Source organism: Panicum virgatum, chromosome 5N, assembly GCF_016808335.1.
Source record: "Panicum virgatum strain AP13 chromosome 5N, P.virgatum_v5, whole genome shotgun sequence".
Lineage (NCBI taxonomy): Eukaryota > Viridiplantae > Streptophyta > Magnoliopsida > Poales > Poaceae > Panicum > Panicum virgatum.
The window spans coordinates 7,022,792-7,041,510 of NC_053149.1; the positions used below are offsets into that span (position 1 = coordinate 7,022,792).

General features: G+C 45.4%; 5 protein-coding genes across 6 annotated transcripts; 2 read left to right on the top strand and 3 right to left on the bottom strand.

The window, feature by feature from the left end:
* Positions 1–79: 79 nt before the first annotated feature.
* LOC120676884 (probable L-type lectin-domain containing receptor kinase S.5) lies at positions 80–4,247 on the top strand. Its single transcript, XM_039958219.1, has 2 exons — positions 80–639; positions 3,132–4,247. Exons 1-2 carry the CDS (start codon positions 153–155, stop codon positions 4,019–4,021), a joined length of 1,377 nt encoding a protein of 458 aa, XP_039814153.1. The 5' UTR covers positions 80–152; the 3' UTR covers positions 4,022–4,247.
* Positions 4,248–5,897: 1,650 nt separating this feature from the next.
* LOC120675579 (serine carboxypeptidase II-1-like) lies at positions 5,898–8,675 on the bottom strand. The gene is made up of 9 exons (XM_039956779.1): positions 8,112–8,675; positions 7,915–8,010; positions 7,722–7,814; positions 7,519–7,604; positions 7,156–7,419; positions 6,868–6,995; positions 6,653–6,748; positions 6,350–6,455; positions 5,898–6,254 (listed from the first exon to the last, which is right to left on the bottom strand). The coding sequence occupies exons 1-9, from the start codon at positions 8,641–8,643 to the stop codon at positions 6,090–6,092; spliced, it is 1,566 nt and encodes a 521-aa protein (XP_039812713.1). The 5' UTR covers positions 8,644–8,675; the 3' UTR covers positions 5,898–6,089.
* Positions 8,676–8,680: 5 nt separating this feature from the next.
* LOC120675580 (serine carboxypeptidase II-1-like) lies at positions 8,681–11,549 on the bottom strand. Its single transcript, XM_039956780.1, has 9 exons — positions 11,010–11,549; positions 10,798–10,893; positions 10,581–10,673; positions 10,374–10,459; positions 10,011–10,274; positions 9,682–9,809; positions 9,473–9,568; positions 9,182–9,287; positions 8,681–9,051 (listed from the first exon to the last, which is right to left on the bottom strand). The coding sequence occupies exons 1-9, from the start codon at positions 11,536–11,538 to the stop codon at positions 8,887–8,889; spliced, it is 1,563 nt and encodes a 520-aa protein (XP_039812714.1). The 5' UTR covers positions 11,539–11,549; the 3' UTR covers positions 8,681–8,886.
* A 112-nt stretch (positions 11,550–11,661) lies between these two features.
* Positions 11,662–12,757, top strand: LOC120675581 (protein THYLAKOID ASSEMBLY 8, chloroplastic-like). Its single transcript, XM_039956781.1, has one exon. It carries the CDS (start codon positions 11,853–11,855, stop codon positions 12,621–12,623), a length of 771 nt encoding a protein of 256 aa, XP_039812715.1. The 5' UTR covers positions 11,662–11,852; the 3' UTR covers positions 12,624–12,757.
* Positions 12,758–12,806: 49 nt separating this feature from the next.
* On the bottom strand, positions 12,807–18,715 carry LOC120675578 (importin subunit alpha-2-like). Of its 2 annotated transcripts, none has more exons than XM_039956777.1 (11): positions 18,550–18,715; positions 17,580–17,802; positions 16,865–17,018; positions 16,539–16,641; positions 15,749–15,933; positions 14,976–15,055; positions 14,384–14,534; positions 13,936–14,017; positions 13,801–13,859; positions 13,404–13,709; positions 12,807–13,317 (listed from the first exon to the last, which is right to left on the bottom strand). In XM_039956777.1, exons 1-11 carry the CDS (start codon positions 18,626–18,628, stop codon positions 13,156–13,158), a joined length of 1,584 nt encoding a protein of 527 aa, XP_039812711.1. In that variant the 5' UTR covers positions 18,629–18,715; the 3' UTR covers positions 12,807–13,155. The 2 variants fall into 2 exon arrangements, with proteins under 2 accessions (XP_039812711.1, XP_039812712.1); XM_039956778.1 differs by having other exon boundaries at positions 12,812–13,317; positions 13,801–13,853; positions 18,550–18,707.
* Between the last annotated feature and the right edge of the window lie 4 nt (positions 18,716–18,719).

Consider the following 18,719-nt stretch of genomic DNA (forward strand, 5'->3'; position numbering starts at 1 on the left):
TAGTCCAAGTGTTGTGTTGTCATTCTATCACCAAAATCACTCGAAATGGCATAAATGGTGCCATGTTCGTTTCACAAAGCAGAGGCGACAAGCAACACATAAGCTTCAGCAACATCTCTTCGCAGTTTGGCTTCTTCAGCTTCTACTCCTCCATGGGGCAGCTCTTTCAACTCGACACCTTCAACTCGACGGTTGAGCGGCTCTCCGGCAATTTGAAAATAATCCCTCACAAGAAGAAATGGACAACTACCATTATATTGTCATCGGTTCTTGGATCAGCAGCTGCCACCGTGCTAACGGCAGCTGTTGCGTACTGCTACTTTAACTCCAAGTACAGGGGGTGGAAGAAGGAGCTGGATCAGCTGGCCAAGTCCATGCAGCTCCTTCCAGGGGTGCCAATTCAATTCAAATTCAATGATATTCGAAGAGCAACCAAAAACTTTCACGAGACGACGAAGCTGGGGCGAGGGGGGTTTGGCGCTGTGTATAGATGCAGGCTCCATGGCCCCAAAAGGGGTGAGGCGCTGGAGGTCGCTGTTAAGAAGTTCACTCGGGATGACAACCGACGTTATGAGGACTTCCTAGCAGAGGTCAGCGTCATCAATCGTCTCCGCCACAAGAATATCGTCCCTCTCGTCGGTAATAACGCCAATCCTGTACTTTGTTTGTTTATGTAAGAAAATAGTTTTCCCTTATCAACTTTATTTCAGATTCTATTTCTGGCTACTATACTTCTAGACATTTAAGAGCATCTCTAGTTCCCCAATAAACAATATCTTTCAATAAGATAGTATTGAGATGTCCCAGCACCATTTTTACAGATTATTGGGAGAGATATTTTTACAGTATATATGTCCAATGGGCTTGCCCGGCACGACCTGGCATGATGTCGGGCCGGCACGGCCTGTTAGTGGTCGGGCCGTCACGGGCTGTCGTGCCTCACGTCCCGGGCCGTTGCGTGCTTCGTGCCTGGGATACGGCCCAGGCACACCACTATGGGCCATTTTTCGGGCCGTGTCGGCCCGTGAAGCTGGCTCCCCTCCCCACCTTCCCGGTCTCAAGCACAAAGATCCCAAGCCCCGGGCCATGGCGGTCGGCGGCCACCGCCTCATCCCCGGACCGCAGCGCCTCATCGGCGCCGACGTGCGCGGAGGACGAGCGCGGCCACCTGGATCTGCGGGCTCAGGCTGCTTGAAGCCGCAAGGGATTGGGGAACAACATCTGCGGCGGCTCCTTCGCACCACTCCCGCCTCCGCCACTGTCGCCGGAGACGCCTCCTCCGCGGCCAGCGGCGACAGTGTTGGCACGGACTGCGCGGCGGCGGAAGGGGAGGACCAAAGGAGGGAGCGGAAGGGGGCGGTCGGGCGTGGGAGGAGGAGGCAGTGGAAGCGGAGGACATGGAGAGCGAGACGAGGTGAATCGGCAGACATGGGGGAGATTGGGAGAAGCGAGGCAAATCGAGGTGAGATGGTGGGCTGGGCCGGCAGGGGAAGGGGGAGGGGAGAGCCATTGGGATCGGGCCGTGCTCGTGCCAGCCCACATGCCTAGGGTGCGGCCCAGGGCTGTGCCAGCCCGAGCCCGTAGGTCACCGGGTCGGGCCGTGCTTGGGCCGGGCCAAAACACGGGCCTCGGGCCAGGCTAACGGGCTCTAGCTGTATGGCCATATATATTTTACAGTTCCCCAATAACCTTCCCCCAATACAACTAACATATTGGGAGAGACAAAATTCTCCCTTTATTTGAGAGGAGTTGGGGTGAAATATTGGGACAACCCAATAATTATTAGGACAAGGGAGAGGTTTTAGTAAACTGCTGGTCTATATCTTATTCCTAATATTATCAGTTTATTAGGGAGAGGGAGACTGCTGGAGATGCTCTAAAGAAAGATTTCATTCAGCTCATAAAAATTATATGTGGGCTAAAAGTTTTGTGTGAATCGTCATCTTTTAAATGCCCCAAGGGAATAGATTTCTATGATGTCCCGTGTATTTTCTGTAAATGCACGCTGACTGTTTTTCATCTTTTTTATAACTTTGTCAAATAGTCATGGTTTTCTTTAGCTTAAATGAGTTTTGTCTATCGAGTGGCCCATGGTTTTTTGTTTAGAACATATTGGTGGAAGATTACCAATTGCTATTTTGCTTTTATAAATCCGATAAGAACACATTTACATACTTGATAGAAATTGTGAGGAAGAGCAATAACCCTGAGGCATTTGAAAAAAAAAGACTTGCTGAGGATGGATATTTTCCTGAATCTAAAAAAGGCATCTAAAACGAATCCTCAAAAAAATCTTGATATCATCTCGGTAAGTACATGATAGTCGATGCCATATGCATCCCGTGCATGTGTAATATCTCTAAACAATAATCTTTTGCGAGTGTTGGAAAAGGTATGCAATAGTTTTTCTTCTGTAATATAGATTAAAGAATCTGAATAGTGGTTATATGTTATAAATAGCTTGCCTATTTGGATCCTTGGATTATAAGGTTGTTGGAGGGTTGGTTGTGTCTTTAATATCAAAATAGTAGAGTGGAATGAAATTGTGATATACAATAATCTGGGTGATTGGACATTTATAATAACCCAATGCAATATCTAGGGCGTGTTTGGGTCTCATAGTGATTTTTAGCCATTTTCTTAATATATAGATGGCATTTGCATTAATGATGCACAGGAACTGTGGCGGGCCTGCTACTAGGGCCACCCGGGCCATGGCCCTAGTCGTGGCTCATTAACATCCACTACCACAGTTAGTTTAGATCCACAATCATATAGCCTAATCCGTAGATAGAGGAAGCATACAACCCAATCCATAGTTTTGGCTCTAGTCTTCATCGATTGCTGGGTCCGCCCTTGCACCGAAATGCTTGTTTATCTTACCGGATGCACACAAACTTGACGCTAGTGATGTTTTATGTTTATTTACATCAAATGTGATACTATTAGAGAGGTCAAAAGTATAAAAAAAAAAGAACGCATGTTTTATGTTTATCTTATTAATATTAGTGTGGGCTAATCAATTGTTTTATCATAATAATGGGGGTAGAATTTTTTTTGTTCTTAAACTTTGTTATGTTAGTTCCTGCTTTTGAAAGAACGTCAGTAAGTGTTTGTGCATAAATTTTCAGGGTGGTCTTATAATCAAGGAGGGCCCTTACTTATCTACGAGTACATGCCTAATAGTAGTTTGGACCAACATCTCTTCGGCAGGAGCGGTGGTAAACAGCAGCAACCAAGTCAGATTAACAGGTGGGACACTCGTTATAACATGGTGAAGGATATTGCTACAGGACTGCACTATGTCCATCACGAGTATGAGCCTATGGTGCTACACCGTGACATCAAGGCAAACAACATCATGATCGATTCCGCCTTCCAAGGGCGCCTAGGGGATTTTGGACTTGCCTGTGTTGTGGCCGAGGGAAAGAAATCCTACACTGACATAGGCGCCCCTGGAACCCTTGGCTTCAGGTCACCTGAGTATATTCAGAGCGGAAAGGCCACAACCAAGTCGGACATCTTTGCATTTGGGGTCCTCATCCTGGAGATTATAACAGGCGAGGTGGCTGTTGATGCGGTCCGTCCTCATCTTACAGATTGGGTCTGGCATCTACACATGGAGGGTAGGCTACTCGATGCTATTGACCCTCTGCTGACAACCGAGTTTCAAGCCAGTGATGCCAAGCGTCTTCTACTTCTCGGTTTGGCATGCAGCAACCCGAACCCATCGGACCGGCCAACTATGGTGGAGGCAGTGCAGATCATAACCAAATCGGCACCGCCACCACACGTGCCTCTTGAGAAGCCAAGGTTTGTATGGCCACCAGAAGGGCTTTCCTTGAACTCTGACTACAGCACAGAGCTGAGTGGTTTGGGCAGCAGTCTGACAGTTGGGATCGAGATGACTGCAGGACATGGCTCTTCTGAGAACGGAGGCAATAGTTTGCAGCACCGTCCCATCACTCCCATGGCAGGGCCTTCACAGGAGCTCTTCTCCATTTATCACACTGCTGAGTAGTGACTGGAAGGTAGTAGTTGAAAATTCTAGCTACATATGCAGGTTGGTTGTGGCATCGATTTGATTTGCTTCACCGATGAAGCCATTCGTTGTCTAACCTTTCCAGATACTGTGTCTTTCGTTTGTAAGGTATATAGTAGATGGTAAATTCTTGTATGCATGTATCATGTATGAACTAGCAATATATATAGTTCGATGTCATAACAATCTTTCATAGTTGAACGTATTGATATCTATTTATTATCTTAATATAACAATGTTAAAAGAAGTTGTCATGTTCACCAAGAGGATCTAAGAATTCTCACATTAACTAAAAAAAGAAGATACACCATTGGATTTTATGATGGTCTAACAGCCTACATAACTCAAATAGTCCGCATCGAATACAACAAATAAATAGCTAAGTTTTAGAATTAAAGAGAAGAAAAATTATCACTTGACCAAAGAGTCCATGTCAAATATGATTAGTATATATCTAAATCTAGAATTAAAAAAATGAAGAAATTAGTACTTAACCAAAGAGTTTCATGTCAAATATGATTAGAAAATATTTAAATTAAAAAATTAAAAAATTAAAAAATAAGAAAATTAGTACTTGATCAAAGAGTCCATGACAAATTAGATTAGTAAATAGCTAAATTTGAGATTAAAAATAAAGAAATTAGCACTTGATAAAAGATTCCATATCCAATATGATTAGTAAATAGCTAATTCAAAATATAAAAAATAAAAATAACAATATTAGCACTTGACCAATGAGTCCATATCGGATAGGATTAGTAAATATCTTAATTCAAATTTTGAAAAATAAGAAAATATGGTGTCTCGAGAACATATCCCTTACTCTTTTTTCCAAATAATTTCATAATTAAAAGATTTTCTGAAGATATAGAAATAGTATATGAATTAAGTAAAAATTAACCATAGGCTCACGAGCAAACAATAGAATTAAAATTAGCAATTTGGTTTTCATATGACTTCGAAATTACAATAACCAAACAAGTGTATATGCCAAATAGATATAAGTAAATATCTAAGTTTTTAATAACAAAAAGGGCTAACCAAATGAGTATTATAAAAAAAATCCTAAGAAAATGACTCATATAAAATCTAATACATAATAACAAATTTTACCAAATGATGATCCATGTAATGGTCCAAGGATCCATTTGTAAATATTGTACCTAATAGGACTTTGGAGCTTTTTGCTATCCACTCGCTACTTTCATATAATTGACCCTAGAGGTCATGAGAAAAGACTCACTCTAAGTTCTTCTACTTCTCTCTCATTTTTTTCCGCTTTTCATTTTCTCCCATCGTTCTCTCTCTTTTTTTGTTCGGAGAAGTAAAGTCCCATATCGGACACTAGCAATAGAGTGAGATATTTGCAGGAGTACACATTGAATTAAGACATAGCCTTCACTTTCAATATTTTGCTTTTATTTTCAGCACTGAATTAAGACATAGCCTTCACTTTCAATATTTTGCTTTTATTTTCAGCGCCTTTTCAAACTGAGAGACACTGACAACAATCGTTCAGCAAGAGGACATGGAAGCATGGTCTTCAACAAATATATGAAACTATGATCGTTAATTTGTGAAGGAAATGTAAAAATTATGTATCAATTATTTGTAAATTTATAAAGTTGTGGATAAAAAATTTCTAAAATAATAAAATCATAAATCTCTTGCTAGTATATGATTGTCCTTTGTCATCTCTACATGCATGGATGTTGAAAGTTTGAGTGCATGCCTCCAGATCTTGGATGGCTCACCTCTCTTCAAGCAACTAAATATTTTGTAGTGGCTAGTAGCTCCAATTATAGCAACCTTGATGGGCTAAGGATTTGAACTAGTCCACTTTGCCTTCGTTATGTGCAGCTTGAAAGTTGAAACTACATTGCCTTATTCTATTCTGATTTTATGAAATCGTCCGTAACAGTGGAAATGTGACGCCCGGCCAACGTTAGCACAGGCAAAATCGTTCACTGAAGGTATGGCAGCAAATGTTTTACAACACCATGGCTTGGCGCACCCTGTTCTTCTTCATCAAGCGAGACAGCACATTCTAAAACGTCTGAATGCTATGTACAGGCTTGGGCATGGCTTCATCGCGCAGGAAGTGCTCGAAGAGCTTCAGACTTTGCTGCGGGCGGTGGAGGGGAACCTCGTGCCCCGCACCTCGGATAGTCACCAGTGTCAAACCCTTGTACACTTGGCACCATCCACCAACCTATGCAAGATTCACATGGTATTACAACATAATAAAAGTTGCTTTGAAAACAAAATCTATCACTGTTGCTGCAGTAGCGACACATTGACACTAACCTCTTTGCCGTCATACCAAGGGTACCAGTTTGTCACTGTTGGTAGAGAGAGTGCATCGATGGAGTATCTCGTCCCAGTGAGGGGGACAACAGAATCAGCATCACCACTGCCAAATAACATGTCCAATGTGAGAGATTAAAATCCACACTGATTATATTTACCAAGTCAAAATTACTGTACTACACACATTGTATGATTGCCAATTTATCATGATGAAGTGTTATGCCAAAAATCAGTAATGTTGCCAGTTTTAAATATTTTGTATTCAGAGCAAACCATGTTTACCAAAAAATATCAGTGTACCTGAACACCCATATCCGTTTGCCTGCTGCAATAAGTTCACGGTAAATAGGAAGCATGGACCTCGGTGAATCTTTCCAATATTCATAAATTGGGTCGCTGCAAACAAACAGTGGTGTTTACTGTTTAGAGCAAAATATTAAGAACGTAGTTTAGCAGCCTTAATAGCGATCAACTGATATAGTTGACCAAAACAAGACGAAACCAGCAGAACATACCTACAGCCTACCCAGGCATATGGTATTCCAGTGACATTGGCATGTAAAGCTTTCTGCACCTCAGGTAAGTTGTAGTACTTTGTGGAGTACTTCTCGGTGCAGGGATCATATCCTCTTGGAAGCCAGTGCTACATTTGAACAAATGTGTTGTCAGGAGATACAAGAACGAATATGCTTCGTAAGTATATATAACACTTTCAGAACCTAGCAATTAACAATTCAATTATGCAGTACTAATATCAGTTATCAGCAGCAAAATATCATGTTTTAGTAGCAAAGCAAACATACCGTTCTTCCTCTTATTAGCCGGCGCTTATGCAATGAAGTCTTCTTACAAGTTGGAGTATAGATGCTGTATGCATCAATTTTCCCTTGCTCCGCCGCAGCAACTTCTAAAATCTTCTTACACTCCTCCGACGGGTGCTCAGATACATCGAACTCACAGGCCAGCTGCAACTTCTCATAGGTTTCATCTGAGATAAGCCCATGCGTCCACCAGTACTCAAATGTTCCAATGTAGTCATGGTAGTCGTCAATTACCGCATTTCCGACCTAGAGCATTGACAGAGCACTTGATCATTTCTGACCAGAAATGAGTGAACTAATCAAGAGAGAATTAGAGAAAAAAAATTCTGCTTAAGAAGATCGGACCATGAAGCCTCTGAAGTTTAGGATTGGCTTTTCAACTCCTTTGTTATTCCGGTATACTAGCTGAGACAACTGAGGCACATAGTGACCTGAAAAGCAGTCAATGCAACATATTAGGCCCGAGGAATGTAAATGTGGTCACTGCGCAACTTTAGTTGCTGATTCTCTCTCTTTGCTAAAGTTGGCCAATTTTGACAGCAATTCACCTCCATAGCTCTCTCCTGTGATGTAGAAATCTCGATACTTGTATTGTGGAAACCGCTCCAACCAATTCACCAAGAAAGTGTACGAGTCATGGGCTGCAAAACCGCATAAGCAGGAAACAGAGCTAGAATAAACAAGAGAATAATGAATCAATATAATAGCAGAACTAGACAAGTAGCTACATTCCCAATTCACCTGTCTTGTTGTCACCGGCAGTGTACAGATCGGAGGTGGTGTTGGAGTAGGAGTAGCCGACGCCGGCCGGCGAGTCCAAGAACAGCATGTTCGCCACTGCAACCCAACCAACCAATCACCCCCATGGCAAACGAAGCCACAAATCAAAGCAGGCCACTGCGCTGCGCATAGGAAGCAAAAATGCATCGGAATCGGACCTTTGTTCCAGGGGTAGGCGTTCAAGGAGAGCGTCCTGCCGTCGGCGTTGATCCGGAAGGCGCCGAGCTCCTCCGACGCGCCGTAGCCGACGGAGGAGCACCCGGGACCGCCGTTGAGCCAGAGCACGAGCGGCGCGGACTCCGAGGGCACGCCGGCCGCCTCGCTGAGCCAGTAGAAGAGCGCCCGCCCCGCGGCCGCGTCGACGGTGACGTAGCCGGAGTACATGGAGAAGTTGACCGGCGGCTGGCCCGGCAGGCTTCCGATGCGGTCCGCCTCCGCCGCTGCCGTCACGGCCGTGGCGGACGCGGCGCCGCAGCAGGACAGCGCCAGGACGGCGGCCAGAGCCGCGGCGGCTGCCATTGGCGCTCGTGGCGGGTCAGCTGGGGGCGCTGATTGGAGAAGAGCAGCAGAGCGCGCTGGATGAGTTGACGAGGAGTGGAGGGCCAATTGGAAACGAACGGAATGCTGGTAGAAGGCAAGAAGCTGGTGATTCGGGGAACGCATTGATTGGTTGTTTACTGTTCCACACATTGGTCCACTTGTTTTCTCCACGTGTAGCTTGAAACTACATTTCCATCTTTTCTTTTCTTTGTTTTTATTTTGAACAAACTATTGCCATCTTTGGGTACACAAGAAATCCGAAAAAGCAAAGAACTGCCCCGTCCACTTCAACAAGCATTATTCTATCCTGATTATTGAAATTTTTTTGAGACAAATTAGTAATTTTTTTTCACAGGTTCGCATCCTGTTCTTCGACAAGCGAGATAACACATTCTAAAACGTCTGAATGCTATCTACAGGATTGGGCATGGGCTCGTCGCGCAGGAAGTGCTCAAAGAGCTTAAGGCCTTGCCGCGGACGGTGCAGGGGAACCTCGTGCCCCGCACCGCGGATCGTCACCAGCGTCAAACCCTTGTAAACTTGGCACCATCCAGCAACCTATGTAGTAAGAAATATTACATTACAATACAACATGATACAAATAGTTATTTGAAAAAAAATAAAGAAGCTTGCTAGTCAGTCTGTCATTGTTGATTGTTGTAGGCCTCTAGTAATGGCAGTGACTAACCTCTTCATGGTCATACCAAGGGTACCAGTTTGTGACGGTTGGTAGAGAGAGCGCATCGATGGAGTATCTTGTCGCGGTGAGGGGGACAACAGAATCAGCATCACCACTGCCAAATTGTCCAATGTTAAGATATTAAAATCCACACACATTTACCAAGTAAAAACAACAAACCACCCACATTGTATGATCATCAATTTATCATGATTTCTTATGTCTAACATCAGCAATGTTGCCAGTTTCAAATATTCGGAATTCAGCGGGCACCATGTTCACAGCAGAGATTCAACATACCTGAAGACCCATATCCTTATGCCTGCAGCAATAAGTTCACGATAAATAGGAAGCATGGACTTCGGTGAATCTTTCCAGTAGTCAAAAATTGGATCACTGCAAATAACCAGTGATGTTTAGTGCAAAATATTAAGAACAGGCAGCTTTACTGGTGGCCAAACGGAACGGAATAGTTAACCAAAACTTGCTGAAACAAGCAGAAAACAGACCTGCAGGCTACCCAGGCATATGGTATTCCAGTGACATTGGCATGCAAAGCTTCCTGCACCTCAGGTAAGTTGTAGTACTTTGTTGCGTAGTTCTCGGTGCAGGGATCATATCCTCTCGGCAACCACGGCTAAATTTGAAAAAAAAAATATGTTGTTAGGAGATAGGTCATTGCACTTATACGCCTCATAAGTTATCATACTTTAAGAAGCCTGCGAATAATACAGTAAATAATCGCATGATGGTCAAAGGAACCTCGGAAAATCCAACGTACAGTACTACCATCAGCTATCAGGAAAAAAAACAAGTTTCTGTACCGAAGCAAACATACCATTCTTCCCCTTATCAGCCTGCGCTTGTGAAGAGAAGCCTTCTTACAAGTAGGGGTGTAGATGCTGTAAGCATCAATATTCCCTTGCTCAGCCTCTGCGATACCGTAGATCTTGTCGCATTTCTTAGAGGGGTGCTCAGCTGAATCAAACTCACAGGCTAATCGCAAGTTCTCATAGGTTTCATCAGAGATAAGCCCATGCGTCCACCAGTACTCAAATGTGCCCATGTAGTCATGGTAGTCGTCAATTACCGCATTTCCGACCTAGAGTATTGCAAGAACACCAGATCATTTCTGGCCTGAAATGAGCAAACTAGTTAAGTGAGCATAGAAACATGAGCTCAAGAAGTTTTGAGTTCTGACCATGAAGCCTTTGAAGTTCAGGATTGGCTTTCTAATTCCTTTGTTGTTCCGGTATACTAGCTGAGACAGCTGAGGCACGTAGTGACCTGAAAGGGTAGTCATTTCATCAGATTGAGCTCGGGGAATGTAAATGAGATCACTGGGTAAAGCTAACTGCATAATCTCCAACCTATAGTCGACCAATTTTCACGGCAATTCAGAATTCACCTGCGTAGCTCTCTCCCGTGATGTAGAAATCACGATGCTTGTACTGCGGAAACCGCTCCAACCAATTCACCAAGAAATTGTACGAATCATGAGCTACACAGCAACATCAGTGGGAGCTAGCCGTAAGATCCAAATCACGGCGACGGTAAATAAGAATGGAAGTAGTACTGGCGCCAGACATGTTGCCGCCGCTAAGTAAATTACTCCGGCAGCTCACCTGTCTTGTTGTCACCGGCGGTGTACAGATCGGCGGTGGTGTTGGAGTAGGAGTAGCCGACGCCGGCCGGCGAGTCCAGGAACAGCATGTTCGCCACTGCAACCAAACAAAACCAACCAGTCCATCCCGATTCCAATCCCGTGAGCAAAACAAGCTACACGTTTCCCGATCAGGGGAGGCGCGTGACGAACGAAAAGGAATCGGATCCAGACCTTTGTTCCAGGGGTAGCGGTTCCTGGAGAGCGACCTGCCGTCGGCGTTGATCCGGAAGGCGCCGAGCTCCTCGGACGCGCCGTAGCCGACGGAGGAGCACCCGGGCCCGCCGTTGAGCCAGAGCACGAGCGGTGCGGACTCCGCGGGCGCGCCGGCCGCCTCGATGAGCCAGTAGAAGAGCGCCCGCCCCGCGGCCGCGTCCACGGTGACGTACCCGGAGTACATGGAGAAGTTGACCGGCGGCTGCCCCGGCAGGCTCGCGATGCGGTCCGCCTCCGCCTCCGCCGTCGCAGCCGCGCCGGCCGCGGACACCGCCAAGCACGACAGCGCCAGCACGGCGGCCAGAGCCGCGCCGGCCGTCATTGGCTGGACCCGGCGCTGATTGGAGCAGGCAGAGCACGCAGAGTGATGAGGAGTGGGGGAGAAACTGGACTGAGCGAAGGGAGCCAAATAGCCAATGGATGGAACGGAATGGCAGCCGAGTAGCCCGCCCGACTGGCTGAGAATCGGGGGGAGCGTGGGAGGCATGGAGTGGTTGGTTGCTTTTCTCCCGGTGCTTGGTTGGATCGTGGGCGGCCTCCGCTGCTTTTTCGTCAGCTCCGGCTCGGCTGAGCTGAGCTCAATGATTGCCGAGGATTTTTTTTTCCATTTCCTGGCAGGCGACAGCAGAACATTGTCCCTGACGGGCCTGACCGGCGGACCCCACTCCCAGTGACCACGCCGTATCATGTCGGCGCGAATATCGAGGAGGATCAGACGGCTCACAGCGCGTCGTCAGAATCCCAAACCCCAGCCTCGTCCTTTCAGTCTTCACCCCTTCCTTTGCTTCCCTTCCGGCTCCAATGGCGTCCCTCCTCTTCGCCCCGCGCCCCGCGCCGGGCTCCCGGCCGGCGCCGGGACCCACGGCGCGTCCCAGGCGGGGTGCGAGTACAATCACCTGCGGCCCGCGCGACAACCGGGGCCCGCTGCAGCGCGGGCGGTCGCTCTCCACGGAGGCCATCCTCGCCATCCAGTCGCTGAAGCGCCTCACCGCCGCGGACCGCTCCCCGGCGGCGGCCTCCGCGGCGGCCGCGTCCGCGCTCGGCCGCCTGCTCAAGGCCGACCTCGTGGCCGCCATGGCCGAGCTCCAGCGCCAGGGCCTCTGGTCCCTCGCCCTCGCCGCGCTCCACGTCGCGCGCGCCGAGCCCTGGTACCGCCCGGACCCGGCGCTCTACGCCACCTTCGTCTCCTCCGCGCCGGAGGACTCCGGCGACGCCGTGGACGCGCTCGTGGAGGCGTTCCTGGAGGAGAAGGCGCGCGGCGGCGGGTTCGTCGACGGGGAGGAGGACGTGTACAAGCTCACCAGGCTGCTGCGCGCGCTGGTGGCCAAGGGGAGGGGCCGCGCGGCGTGGGGGGTGTACGAGGCGGCGGTGAGGAGGGGAGGCCTCGACGTCGACGAGTACGTGTACAGGGTGATGGCGAGGGGGATGAGGCGGCTGGGGCTCGACGAGGAGGCCGCGGAGGTGGAGGCCGACCTCGCCCAGTGGGAGGCCACCATCTCGCCGCCCGCCAGGGACGTGCTCGACGAAATGCGCGCGAGGGAGAAGAGCAAGACGAAAGCCTCAGCCTCGTAGCTTTTCATTGCCTTTCGTTGTTTCAGCTTTAGGCTCAAGATGACCGGTGATTTTTTTGGCTAGAAGGATGAGTGTTCTCTGCTACTGTAACTATGGTGAATTGGTGATACATACGTCTTAACGTTTCTCAGAAATCAAACTGCCACTTACAACAAATGAAGCATATATACACTTGAAAAAAAAAGGCATTGCAACAGTTTGGTCATATTTCAAGTTTACTTGGGCAAATGGCCGCAAAACAAGGGAAATAGCAGGTCCACATTTATTTCAGCACTTCTATTTCACTATCGTACAACATGCCCAAGCATATCGACAGTTTACTTGCACTATCCATAGTTCACAACGCTTCACACACACACATTTTCCAACTACAGCCTCCGATGCATTATCAAGGGCTGAAGTACACGGCCATCATTCTAATTCTTCGCACATCCTTCCATTCAGGGGTCGCGAAATTGCATTTCACAATTCACATTTTTAATGTATGGATTTGGCTTCAAGTGTACTCCGATGCATGGATGGAACCAGGAACTCAATCAAGGCCATAGTCTTCGCCAAAGTATTTGTCGACCAACCCGTTGGCCATATTCCTCATCAGCTCATTCTCATGGAACTGAAATCTCTCCATAGCCTCAATGCCGTCCTCCCTCTCCACGAGCTTTGGACCTTGCCCATTGGGGTATCCCCTCATCACCTACAATATTATCCAGTTTAAGTATAATCTGTGCACGACTTGATGAAAGACAACACCAAGAGTTTTAAAGTTCCAGATTCTCTCACCAGTTCCTGGAACTGAAGCCCAAGCCTCGCGCTCTCTATGTCAGCAGATCTCACCAAATTTATAAACCCAGGAAGGGCCCCACCATTTACGATAGCGACCAAATGATCCACAATTATGTTTGGGGGCCCATCATTTGCTGCTGGGACAACACACAGATTACCCAGGGTGTATGCTGCTTCCCTGCGGATGTCGAATTGTGCAGTCATGAGGAGGTGCATCAGCAAAGGCATCGCCTCACTGGCAAAAATCAATTTCTTGTGCTCGAAACTGCCTGCTGCAATATTTGACATGGCCCATGATGCCTCCTACATAAGCAGTCCACGAAATTGATTAAGAATCGTATATGTTTTCTTAAGTCAAAACTATGGAAAATTTAACCAGCGGAGAAAAGCATACCTTTTTGAGAACCCTATTGTCACTCTTCAAACACTTTATAAGACTTGATAGGGCTTGATCTGAGAACATATAGTCAGTACTTGGAAAACTATGACATACTCTCGGAAGACAAAATGTGGATCATTTCAGGCTAACCTGTAATACTGTTTCCAACAATTAGGACTGAATCAACCATGTATCCATCACCGGCTACAAGATTTCCTAAACTGCGAAGTACCTAATTTGAAATAGAAGAGTCAATCTAAATTTCCTAAACTGCGAAGTACCTAAATTGAAATAGAAGAGTCAATCTGTCTGTGCTGTATCACAAGCATTTGTTAGGTATTCATTAGCTGCATAATTCTACTGGTAGTTGGATGAAACATGATCCTTAACTATACAATATAGATTAAGTGCAACTCTGTTAGTCTGCAAGTCATTATCAGCATCTTTATGATAACATTGTGACAAAAATATCTCATTCTATAAACCACAGATTATTTTGCTGGGCAACAGTGTGTAAATGGCATTTTTTATTTCAGGATAAGTGCCAAAACTGTGAATACGCAAAGGACCGATATGTAATGGAGAAAGCAGATTATACCGGAATGAGTAACTGCAAGTTCTCAGATGATAGGAGGCGTCCAATCAGCAATTGAGGCACCAAACTTCTTACTATTAGGCTGGTAGCTTTTTCTGAAAGTGCTGAAAGATAGACCACTACCCACGCCACCTCAGTTGCTAGCTCTTCATCTCTGAAGGACCCAAAACCACCCATCAGTAGCAGTGATGAGCAAAGCAATATTTCGATAAGTTATGTCATTTCTTCAGAAAGCTCAACACAATACGAGTACCAGGATTAGAGTGCACAGAGAACATTGTGCCTAGTGGCAAAAAAAAATGGCATTACAAATGAAAAGATCAAAAGAGAGAAAGCAAATATAGTCGCTATAATATGCCCAAGTGGAAGGAAGATAAGCTAGTGAATCAATACGAATAGCACCCTAAGTAGCTATAATGTTCCGTACATAAGCATAAGCTCAGGGAGCAAATAACTGGACCCTTTTATAATTTATAGTGATTAAGGAACTAACATGAGAACATACATATCCCAACTTTTAGAAGCTCATTTAATTGAAAGAGCAGGATAATAAATAGAGCACAAAATAAAAAGATGTCCATATGGTAAAACATACGCCTTCTCCAAGTTCCGTATGATTGCATTCAGCACACCGTCAATGCTAATAAGCTCATTTGCAGCCTTGGGATCAGGCCCCTGGGTTATAGAGAAACAAATGTTTTAGTAAAATGATGCTAGGCCGGAAGCTACATTCATATATGCCAAGCTGATCTATTTGGCAGTGCTTCATTTTTAATATTATAACACATCCTGGAACCCATAGAGGATTCCAAGCTCAGCTGGCAACACAATGTTTTCCATAAGCTTTTTTTTTTACTTTCCTGTTTCTCTACATTTTCTCAACTTGTGATGATCACCTAATATTCAAACAGCACTAGTTCTTGAAAAATTTGGAAATAGCATCTAAAATCAACAAAACCAACAAGTATTACTAACCCATGGGAATTTTTTATTGCGGTGTGGTTACTGCCAAGATTTGAAACTTATAGTGTGGAGCAATTTAACTTGATGACCACATAACATAAGCTAGACAAATGTTTTGGAAACAGACCTTGTACGAACCACAAAACATAAGCTAGATAGATGTTTTCGAAAGAGGCCTAAGCTTCTCAGTACAAATATAGATTAACTTTCGGTTGGGGGAAATACAGCTCAAACTTTACAAGCTAGTAGCACTCTTCTTGAATGGGCTCAAGCTCATTTTAAGTTTGAGCTTATGCTCAAGTCCTGTTCATTCCTAAATGGTTAAATATAACCCTGGTAAACTGATTCTGCGACACAACAAGAGTTAAGACGCACAATAAAAGCAAGGGAGTTCATCAACGCAACCTTGATAAGATTTGACAATGCCCAAGCAGCAGTCCTTGCTGTAGAACCCTTGTTTGACAGCATTAAACGAGCAAGGGGCCACAAAGCACCTTGAGCGAGTAATTTGCTTCTCAGGTCTGCTCCTTCACCAGCAACATTACCAACGGCCCATGCACATTGCTCGGCGACATGTGTGGAGCTCTTCTCTAACCAATATACGAAGATTACAATTTTAAATAAGTATATAACAAACCGAGAAAACCAACCTAGTCATTCTTTAGAAAAACACTATGTTATAAACGACTAAAGGCAACTATCACATCCTAATACAACAACAACAACAACATAGCCTTTTTTCCCAAGCAAGTTGGGGTAGGCTAGAGATGAAACCCGAAAGAAATAAGTTCAAGGTTCAGGCACATTGATAGCTAGTCTCCAAGCGCTCCTATCCAAAGCTATCTCTTTAGAGATGTTCCAATCCTTAAGGTCTCTCTTAACCGACTCATCCCACGTCAGTTTAGGTCTACCTCTACCCCTCTTTACATTATCGACTAGCTCAAGGATCCCATTACGCACCGGCGCCTCAGGAGGCCTTCGTTGGACATGTCCAAACCATCTCAGCCGATGCTGAGTAAGTTTCTCCTCAATTGGTGCCACCCCGACCCTATCCCGAATAACTTCGTTCCGGACTCTATCCCTCCGTGTGTGCCCGCAAAACCACCGCAACATCTGCATCTCTGCTATCACATCCTAATGGGAATGGAAAAATAAACATTATTTACATTTAACCAAGAATAGAGAGAAAACTGACCACCAAGGTGAGCAATGAGCAACGGTAGAGCAGGCAGTAAGGACTTAGTTTCTTCGGGTTCCCCCGCTGCTATGTTTGTAAGGCACCAAGCAGCCTCTAGCAACTGCAGGGAAAACACACACGATTTAGATAAGAGAAAAATATCAAATGGGTATTTTCATTAACTTATCAAGTACCATGTGAATGATCAACATCCGACATTGTAACAGGAAACTGATAATAATTAATAAGTAAGGATTTTGGCAGGTAAAATTGAAAGGTTTACTCAGTTTTGTAGTACCATTACAAGTTTACAACTATAGAACAATAAGTGGAACAGGCCCAACCTGTTCATCTGATGATCCAAATGATAGATACTGCACTAGAAGAGGTATCGCTCCAGCTTTAATTGCTGCTTCAACAGGAGGTACTTCAGACTGTGACAACAAATGTCTTAAAGCACGAAGCACCTCTATTTTCTTCTTCTGAGCCACTTTGGCCCTAAGAGCAACCAAAAGCAAATAGTGACTACTTCTGATATGTGTTTTTATATTTGCCAGAGAGAGAAAGTTACAAGCACTCAGAGAAAGCCTTTTTCTGCTTACAAGATATCAATGTCAATATTTCAAGTGGAGAATCTAAGCTAAGTTCTTTTGTTTTATAAAAGAAAAGGGATGTCTGACAAATGAAGTGAAATTCGGTTGGTCAATATCTATGAACCATAACAATGGCAGCCTAAGGTTATGGAACCTAAGAGTGAGATGATTAAGAACATGCACAAATAATTGTTCCCATGCACCATAAACAAAAACTGTATGATGAATCTTGATCACCTGTGATGGAATACAAGTATAGAACTCAAACATAGAGTAACAGGACAAGTATACTATCAAATAATGCACCTTGAACAAGGTTGATCTTAACACAAAGGAAATTTCAATAGTGGAAACATACTGTGGTTGATAAAGCAGATTTCAACTCTACAATATTCAGATTATCAAATAATATACCCAGAACAAGGTTATATTAACACACTAGGATATTTCAATAGTGGAGACATACTGGGTTGATAAAGCAGATTTCAATTCTTCAACAGCTTGAGCCGTCCGTGCTTCAAGATCTGCTTTCTTCTCATCAATAACCATATCACCCTCTTCCATTACAGTCTCGTCACTGCCAGAAAGAGGAGCTCGACATACACGCTTTGCACGCATCAAGGCTTCCCTTCTTTCCTTCCCTACTGCAATAGCATGTTCCCTCCTCCGGCTAGATGCTGAATTGTGCACTGCAACCAAACACCGAACCGATACATTATTTTTCTGCATATGTTGTGACATAATCCTTTTTGCTCACAGATGACTCGTTTATGATAGCACAGAATTAACCTAGCATAGAAACCTACTATATCACACATTTGCTAGTCAACAAATAAACTGTTATGGTAGTTTGAATGATCATGTACGGATTTCAGCTTTAGAATATAAACTTGAAAACATGGCGCTAAAATGGAACTGACGTAACAGCTTGCCCTGATGACCAGAAATATAGGTTTGTACTCTAAGCCAAGGTAGTAAGCAAAAGTGAATTTCATTTTATACTATCAACCAGCTACTCTCTAATTTTCAGGCACACATGTCGAATTGCTGTTCCTCATGCCAATTCACCAGGTTTCAGCTCCTCTAGAAAAATCACTCAAGTGCTTGTGCTTCTCACTTGACTGCCTACTAAAGTCGCTACGCAAGCACGCATAATAAGGGGCACTCCGCCACTCCCATCTACTATTCAACCTTCTAATCATCAACTCAACCTAACACTTCGCGAACATTGGTCGGGATATGGTTCCTCTTGTAGAAGCCCAAGCCAGGAAATTTAGCGCTCGTCGGACTTCATAACCTGAGCAAAGGAACCGCCACATGCGCTTAAGGGGGCGCGGCTAGGGCTCGTGCCACGGCCGTGCGCGGCAACTGCCCGACGAACGATAGAGCCACGCAAGCGAGAGGATACAAGAGGGGAGCGAGCCGCGAGGTCGAACCTGAAGACTTGATGGCATCTCGGTGGTTCTGGTGAGGAGAAGCGGAGGACGGCGAGGCAGAGGCGCTTCCGTCGGCCATCTCTGAGTTCCGGCGGCGGAGCTTGTCGGCTGCGTCTTCGAGTTTTTCTTCCCCGGTCTCCCCTCCCCTCTCTGCCCCCGGTTTTGGAGGC

What these genes read in the sequence shown, in the direction of transcription:
- LOC120675580 (XM_039956780.1), bottom strand. Translation starts at nt 11,538, where the DNA reads ATGCCTCCCACGCTCCCCCCGATTCTCAGCCAGTCGGGCGGGCTACTC. An exon ending in TATGCCTGGGTAGCCTGCAG is followed by an intron (nt 9,569 to 9,681) that starts GTCTGTTTTCTG and finishes GGTTATTTGCAG; the next exon opens with TGATCCAATTTTTGACTACT. An exon ending in ATAAGGATATGGGTCTTCAG is followed by an intron (nt 9,288 to 9,472) that starts GTATGTTGAATC and finishes ACAATTTGGCAG; the next exon opens with TGGTGATGCTGATTCTGTTG.
- LOC120675578 (XM_039956777.1), bottom strand. Translation starts at nt 18,628, where the DNA reads ATGGCCGACGGAAGCGCCTCTGCCTCGCCGTCCTCCGCTTCTCCTCAC. An exon ending in TTGGATCATCAGATGAACAG is followed by an intron (nt 16,642 to 16,864) that starts GTTGGGCCTGTT and finishes TTTTCCCTGCAG; the next exon opens with TTGCTAGAGGCTGCTTGGTG. An exon ending in TGTTGGAAACAGTATTACAG is followed by an intron (nt 13,860 to 13,935) that starts GTTAGCCTGAAA and finishes ATATGTTCTCAG; the next exon opens with ATCAAGCCCTATCAAGTCTT.
- LOC120676884 (XM_039958219.1), top strand. Translation starts at nt 153, where the DNA reads ATGGGGCAGCTCTTTCAACTCGACACCTTCAACTCGACGGTTGAGCGG. An exon ending in GAATATCGTCCCTCTCGTCG is followed by an intron (nt 640 to 3,131) that starts GTAATAACGCCA and finishes ATAAATTTTCAG; the next exon opens with GGTGGTCTTATAATCAAGGA.
- LOC120675579 (XM_039956779.1), bottom strand. Translation starts at nt 8,643, where the DNA reads ATGTGTGGAACAGTAAACAACCAATCAATGCGTTCCCCGAATCACCAG. An exon ending in CACAGGAGAGAGCTATGGAG is followed by an intron (nt 7,605 to 7,721) that starts GTGAATTGCTGT and finishes ACTGCTTTTCAG; the next exon opens with GTCACTATGTGCCTCAGTTG. An exon ending in TATGCCTGGGTAGGCTGTAG is followed by an intron (nt 6,749 to 6,867) that starts GTATGTTCTGCT and finishes GTTTGTTTGCAG; the next exon opens with CGACCCAATTTATGAATATT.
- LOC120675581 (XM_039956781.1), top strand. Translation starts at nt 11,853, where the DNA reads ATGGCGTCCCTCCTCTTCGCCCCGCGCCCCGCGCCGGGCTCCCGGCCG.